Here is a 7,753-nt window from a genome sequence, read left to right as displayed (position 1 = left end):
TTCCAGAAAGCCAGTAAAATTTGTTTCCTGGAAGGTTATTTGCTTTATCTTGCCACCTTCTCTCCTCCCTCCCCTTAGGATTTTGATTGTGATCATTTTGAGCCATTCTTCAAGTTTTTCTTCTATTTTTAGATGCTCTGACTCATTCTTCCCCACTAGCGAGAGTCAGGGAGAGCCTTCTATTCTAGCCAAGCTCTACTTTATGAAGTAGGAAATAGTCTCTCACAGTGTCTACAAATCAACTTGATGATCTGTGGCCTGCAACGACTCCATTGCTTTTCCATCTTCTTTAACAGTAGCCTTTCTAACTCCCTTTTCAGGTATGTATTCATCCAGCCTCCACTTTAATATACTAGGTAAGTTCACATTTCATCATTGGACACATGAAAAACTGTGCAGAAAAAGATTTGCAAGCTTCTCCTTGTAACTTCTATCCATTAATCTTACTTTTACCATATGGAGCAGAAATAACCCTTCAAATGTATCATGAGGCCAGTCATATCCTCCTTTAAAGGTTAACTATCTCTTTGCTAGACTAAACATGCCCAATTCCTAATCAATCCTCTCTAGTTTGTAAGTGTTCACTTTAAAATAAGGTGCCCAGGAATGGATGTACTGCTCCATGTTTGGTTTGACCAGAGCTGAGTACATTAGGACTGTTCCATCTTGTGATCTTCTAATGCGATTTTACTATTGTGTGGGCTTAAAAGAAGTCACTTCTTCACATTTATTGAGCACCTCCTTTGGGTCGGATACTTCACATCTACTAAGCAACTTCTCCACAGGTTCAGTGGCAGAAGTTCTCTGTTCTCTCTTACCCCGTGGAGCCAGGAAATGATATAGTTACCCTCTTCCAATCCTTCTTACTGTTATCTACAGCCCTCCAGGTCTCTCACTTACTGAGCACCTTGGTACCTCACTTATAGTCTCCCCAACTCTGGCCCTTAGAGATGCTCAGCTTTCTCCTATTCAAAAAAGAAACAAACATGGACGTAGAGATTATCATACTCAGTGAAGTGAGTCAGACAGAGAAAGACAAATATCATATGATATCACTTATATGTGGAATCTAAAAAAATGATACAAATGAACTCAGTTACAAAGCAGAAATAGACTCACAGACGTAGAAAACAAACTTATGGTTACCAAAGGGGAAAGGGAGGGGGGAGGGATAAACTAAGAGTTTGAGATTAACAGGTACAAGCTACTATATATAAAATAGATACACAGCAAGGTCCTACTGTATAGCACAGTATCACAGAATCACTTTGCTGTATAACTTTGCTGTATAATGTTGTGTAACACAACATTGTGAATCAACTATACTTCAATTTTAAACAAAGAGAAACAAACAAGCAGAACTCTCCTTCGACACTATCCCTAACTGGTGCTAACCCTATTTCTTTCCTCCCACTATCATAGAAGCTTTTCAAAAGAGTAGTCTACACTTATTGTCTCCTTTTCCTCACCTCCCATTCAAAAGCCAGCCCCGCCTCCCTCCACCCCCCAGTCTGGCTTTTCTGACCCCAGAACACCACTGTTAACTGCTCTTGTTAAGGAAACCAATGACATCCTGATTGCCAAATCCAACGAACAATTTTAAGTCTTTGTTTTACTGGACCTTTGTTTTACTGGACGTCTTTCTGCTGCATTTAACATCTCATTGTTGCTCCACGTCTGTCCTCATGCCTCTCTTTTTTTTTTTTTAACATCTTTATTGGGGTATAATTGCTTTACAATGGTGTGTTAGTTTCTGCTTTATAACAAAGTGAATCAGTTATACATATACATATGTTCCCATATCTCTTCCTTCTTGCGTCTCCCTCCCTCCCACCCTCCCTATCCCACCTCTCCAGGCGGTCACAAAGCACCAAGCCGATCTCCCTGTGCCATGCGGCTGCTTCCCACTAGCTATCTACCTTACGTTTGGTAGTGTATATATGTCCATGACTCTCTCTCGCCCTGTCACAGCTCACCCTTCCCCCTCCCCATATCCTCAAGTCCGTTCTCTAGTAGGTCTGTGTCTTTATTCCTGTCTTACCCCTAGGTTCTTCATGACATTTTTTTCCTTAAATTCCATATATATGTGTTAGCATACGGTATTTGTCTTTCTCTTTCTGACTTACTTCACTCTGTAGGACAGACTCTAGGTCTATCCACCTCATTACAAATAGCTCAATTTCGTTTCTTTTTATGGCTGGCTAATATTCCATTGTATATATGTGCCACATCTTCTTTATCCATTCATCCGATGATGGGCACTTAGGTTGTTTCCATCTCCGGGCTATTGTAAATAGAGCTGCAATGACTCTCTTGAAAGTGCCTACTCCTTGGCTTTGGTGATGCTGCTCCTCTCCTGATTCTCCTCATTCCTCTCTAGTTGCTCCTTTATATGCTTCTTTGTGGACTCTTCTTCTGCCACCCGTTAAGTGCTGGTGTTTCCCAGGATGTTTCTCATTCTACACCTTTCCCTTAGATCATCTCATCCATCCCTGTGGTTTTATCGACTGTGCTGTTGACTCCCTAATCTATATCTATGGCCCCAGACCTCTCTTGTAAGCTTCAAGCCTGAATACTCAATTGCAACTAAACATGTGGGACATATGTGCCACAGGTACCTCAACACCAAACTGTGTGTCACAAATTCATCTTCCTTTTCAAATCTGTTCCTCCTGCTCTACCTACCCCATAACTACCATTTTGGTGACTCAGAACCTATCCACAGTAGTCCAGGCCTGAATGTTGGGAGTCTTCCTAGACTCTTCATTCAACTAGTTACCAAGACCTGTTAAGTCTATCTTCTAAGTGTCTATCAGGTATGTCTTTTCCTTATATTACTACATTGTATTAGTCCAGAGTCCCCATCATCTCTTTTTTTTTTAAACTACTAAAATAGCTTCCCAAACAGTCTCCCTGACTCTGGGCCTACTCCCCTTTAATCTTTTCTCCATATTGGTACTAGAATGAGTTTTCTGTAACGCATATCAGATCACATCACTCCTCTGCTTCAAGCCCTAACATGGCTCTCCACTGCTTACTGGTAGAGTCCAAACTGTTCCACATGCCTTACAAGGTCTTTCACAACCTGACCCTGGCTACCCTTCTAGTCTTATCTTCTAGAATCCTTTCCTTATCTTCTTGCCCAAATGGTATCAAACTGAACACCCCACCATGCCTCCATGCCTTTGTACACACTGTTCTTTCTGCTTAGAATGACCCTTTGTTTTCCAGCCAAACCCTTATTCACCTTTCAGAATTGGACTTGATGTGTGTCTGGATAGATACACAAGAAACCAGTGGCAGTGATTTGCCTCTGCAGAGAACGGGGTGGCTAGGGCACAGTGTCAGAAGGCAGACTTGCTTTGCCCATCTTTTTGTATATCTTGTACCACAAATCTGAATCGGTTATTCAAAAAATAAATACAATGTGATCATTTTTTAACAGACTCAGGGATCATGTCCCCCTAGAAAGTCCCCCCCTCATATTCCTCCTCTGTAGTTTTCTGTCCCTTCTCTGTGCTACCTCTGGGCCTAGTATGTGCTCCTATAAGTAGAATAATCACATTGTGTTGGAATTTATCTTGTAAGTTGCCTGACTCCCCAGGTTGTGAGCTCCTTCAGGGTAGAGGATGCGTCTCATTCTTATTTCCCTAGAATCTAGAGTGCTCCAAGAATGTTTATTGAATAAATGAAGAAATGAGTGAATAAATGAATGAACTATGGGATTATAAAATTATAAAACAGGACTCTTAAGCCTGTGCTCTTTCCAGATCTCCCTCACTCTGTCCTTTTGCCCTGTGTTGAATCTAAAAAGTATTACTTCACATTTATCCCTAAGTACTATCCATCACCTTGTCAGTTTGGGTTCAATCATCCAAGACTGCCCAGATCTGTTCAAAGTCCCTCCTAACTCTGTGTCATCAGCAGATTTGATATGTACTTATTCTGGGTCACTAAATCACAGAATTGGAATAATTTGTCTAGTACCTGCTGTTTATTGAACACCTACAGTGTGTTAAGCACTGTGCAAGGTGTTTTCCCCTATGACCTTGTCACAGCATTTGCTTCAAGGTACGTGTTTTTATCTCCGGTTTACAGATGAGGAGATTGAAATCAGTGTGGTTAAGTACTTTGCCTAGGGTCACGTTGCTAATAAGTGGTAAAGCTGAGATTTGAACTGAGGTCTTTTTTTTTTTTTTTTTTGCGGTACGCGGGCCTCTCACTGTTGTGGCCTCTCCCGTTGCGGAGCACAGGCTCCGGACGCGCAGGCTCAGCAGCCATGGCTCACGGGCCCAGCCGCTCCGCGGCACGTGGGATCCTCCCGGACCGGGGCACGAACCCGCGTCCCTCGCATCGGCAGGCGGACTCTCAACCACTGCGCCACCAGGGAAGCCCTGAACTGAGGTCTTTTGACTTCAAAATTTATACTTGCTTCATAACACTACACTGGTTAAAAGGGGTGTCTACATTGCCCGACTACCGGGCAAGGGGTTCTCCAAGGTTGGCTTGAACTCCTCGGTGCCTAGTGTTCATTGCTCCCCAAGGCAGCCCATTCCAACTTTGGACTGCTCTGACCATTTCAAAAGCTCTTATTTGTAGGAAGCCAAAATTATAAATGAGCTGAACAAGACACAGCCAAGAATAGAGCTTTTTGGCTCACTCCTAGAACTTCCCTTCTAGTCTGACACCAAATCATTCGTTTGTTCAATCAGTTACAGACTCATTTCAACAAATAGCTGGAGCACCCAGCCTATATTCTGCCATCTCGTCTGCAATGAAATTATGGGAAACTTTGTCTAATGCCTGGATGAAATGAAATCCACTATAGCTATCACATTCTCTGATCTGCCAATCTAGTAACCAGGTCACAAAAGGAAAAAAAAAGGAAATGAAGTCTGGGAGGGATATTTGTTTTTTAACGGGGCAATTTGTCAATGACTCAAAGTAATGAGTTTGTAGCAGCAGACTTTCAGACACCATTGACAGGCTGTCAGGAAGATGATTTTGGGGCAGTGGTCTTCCTACTAAGTAGGAAGGGCCCCCAATTTTCATTGCTTTGAATTGTACAGCACCTGGTTTTATTTAGGCTCCCATTTCCGGCTTCTATGCTTTTATTTTTCTTTGTGTTCTACCCTTGCACATGTTTTCTCTATCTGGCTCTTTCCCTAAATTTCTACACCCTCCCCCCAAACACACACACACACACACACACACACACACACACCCTCCTTGTCATTTGAGAATCAGTGCACGCAGCCCTTCCTCTGGACACCTTCTCTGGTGCCTCCGAACTGGGTAACTGTTTCTCCTCCTGTGTGATGTAATGGAAAGTGCAAGAAATATCCATCGCAAAGTAGATGCCCAATAAATGTTAGTTTCCTTCTCCCTTTCCCCGGGTATTTTGCTAAAATAGTATTGATCACACCATATCATGTTTTCTTGTTTACTTGTCTGGCTTCATCAGTCAATTCTGAATTCATGTGTTCTATCATTCAACACATATTTATTGCATGTCTACTGTATGTGCAAGTCATTGTTCATGCTAGGTGCTGTGGATACAATAATTTCTGAAAATCATACTTTCACTGTATCTTTTTCATTTTTGCATTTATAGCACTTAGCATAGTGCCTGGCAAATAAAGATTGCTCATTACAGGTTTGTTAAGAGAATGCATTTCCTCAGAAGAGTTTCTCAGAAGTGTGGTCCTTGGACTACTTGCATCTGGATCACCGAAGGGTGCAGGTTAAATGTTAAATGTCAGTTCCCAGATCTTGCTCTAGATCTGCTGAGTCAGATTCTCTTAAGGGTGGGCTTCAAGAAGCTGCATTTCAGTCTAGCTCTGCAGGTATTTCTCTCACACTAAAATTTGGGAACCATTGCAAAATAGGAGTCGGGGAGGGGGGAGAACTAATGCATATTTTTTAAAAGTGTAGCTAAAAGCAGTTGAATCATTTTTAATGCCTCCGACTACAGTAGGAAAATTTAGTAAAGGGGGAAAAGGGCATTCATTAAAATTATCTGGGAAGGTTTTTTAAGTAGACTTGGAATATTCAAATAATTAAATAAAAGTCTAAGATGATGAGTGGAATTATTGCTAGTAAAATCTAATCTTAATTTAGGTCAGATTTATGATGCCAGAGAGTTCTTATTTTTATAGAGCTTCTTGTGTACTTGATAGTACATAGGGATTCTGCCTAACTTAACAACACAATATATTGATTTCCATATTATAGACTTGAATCACAAATTTATTATTTTAAATCATAAAAGAGTATGCCACAACTGTATTTGTGCTTTGACCCTGATTATGTATGTGTTTTATCTGATGCCTAGTCCTTGATCAGGATGATACTAGTGCTCATTCTCCATGAAAATTTGATCCATTTTACTGTTTTATACCGTATTTTCCGAGAGCGGAATAGATAATAGATAGTGGTAATAGATGAGGTATGTAAGATCTGAGTCAACCAAAGGTAGCGTAACTTCCCTTTCAGGAAGACTTGCAAAATTGGATTTTATGACCATGTTCCTGGGGCTTTTGGAACTTTCTATTTTTGGTTTGCCTTGATGTGATCCTCATGGTCAAGAGCTGAGATGTCTATGCATCTGGGCACAAACCTCTTAAATATACACAGGTTTGTATTTCAGTTTCCCTCCTTGTAACTTTACTTTTGTTAAATTCAATTTAGGGTTTCTTTGGTGGTGATACTGGTGCTAAGCTGGATCGGGAACTGCTGCCCTCACAGCACCCACCGGGCACTATGTCCAAGGATCTGAGAATTCTGTACAGCAACTCCTCCCTGGAGCTGAGCGAGTACCAGGGCCAGCTGTTTAGTAGCAACGACAATGAGCATGAAAAATTACTGATGGAAAGCTCCACACTGTATGTGGGGAATCTTTCCTTTCATACAACCGAAGAGCAAATATTTGAGCTCTTTAGTAGATGTGGTGATGTCAAGAATGTTTTTATGGGCCTGGATAAAATAAAGAAAACGGCACGTGGTTTCTGTTTTGTAGAACACCGTAACAGAGCTGATGTCAAAAATGCCATGCGATTCCTAAATGCGACCCACCTAGATGACCATATTGTCCACATAGCTTGGGATCTAGGCTTTAGAGAGGGCAGACAATATGGCCATGGCCAATCTGGGAGCCAGGTAAAAGATGAATTTTGTGAAGAGGAGGCTTTGGAAAACAGCCTCAGGTCCGTGGTAGGAGAGGAATCCACTAGAGAAAAACCTGCAACTGTAGCCCCTCAAAAAATATATTAAAGAAAAATACCAGGCCAGCAAATAGCCCATTTCATAACAAATCTAAATTACTTTATTTGCTGGGCAGAAACCCTTTTGCTGTATCTTTCTCTCTGAAATGTTATTAAATGGTGCGAACCAAAATAGTCTCTTGTTCTTGTCTTAATTTTGAAGCTGGTTGTCAGATTACCAGTTTGATCATCAGGTGGTCAAAAGTGAAGTGTTCTTCAGGAATAAATTAGGTACGTTAGATATGAGTCATGAAAAGCACAACTTCCCTTTCAGGAAGCGTCAGTTGGATTTTATGACCATGTTCCCAGGGCCTGAAATGATCATTGTTTTAGACTTTGCATAAAATAAAGTCAAAGAATTGGAAAACTTTAAAAAATTATTAAAAGAATACAAGCACATTATTTTAAAATATTAAAAAATCCAGAAGAGTCTATAATGAAAGCAAAAATCCTCCTGCCCCACCTCTTCCTACCCCAGGCCTATTCCCTGG

The 7,753-nt window shown here is 41.2% G+C and overlaps 1 protein-coding gene across 1 annotated transcript; it reads left to right on the top strand.

The window, feature by feature from the left end:
* Positions 1-6,762: 6,762 nt before the first annotated feature.
* NCBP2L (nuclear cap binding protein subunit 2 like) lies at positions 6,763-7,272 on the top strand. Its single transcript, XM_060002174.1, has one exon. The coding sequence runs from the start codon at positions 6,763-6,765 to the stop codon at positions 7,270-7,272; it is 510 nt and encodes a 169-aa protein (XP_059858157.1).
* The last annotated feature ends 481 nt before the right edge of the window (positions 7,273-7,753 follow it).

This window comes from Delphinus delphis, chromosome X (genome assembly GCF_949987515.2).
Source record: "Delphinus delphis chromosome X, mDelDel1.2, whole genome shotgun sequence".
Classification (NCBI taxonomy): Eukaryota; Metazoa; Chordata; class Mammalia; order Artiodactyla; family Delphinidae; genus Delphinus; species Delphinus delphis.
The sequence above is the reverse complement of the archived record's forward strand: the minus strand, read 5'-3'. Positions and strand labels throughout refer to the sequence as shown.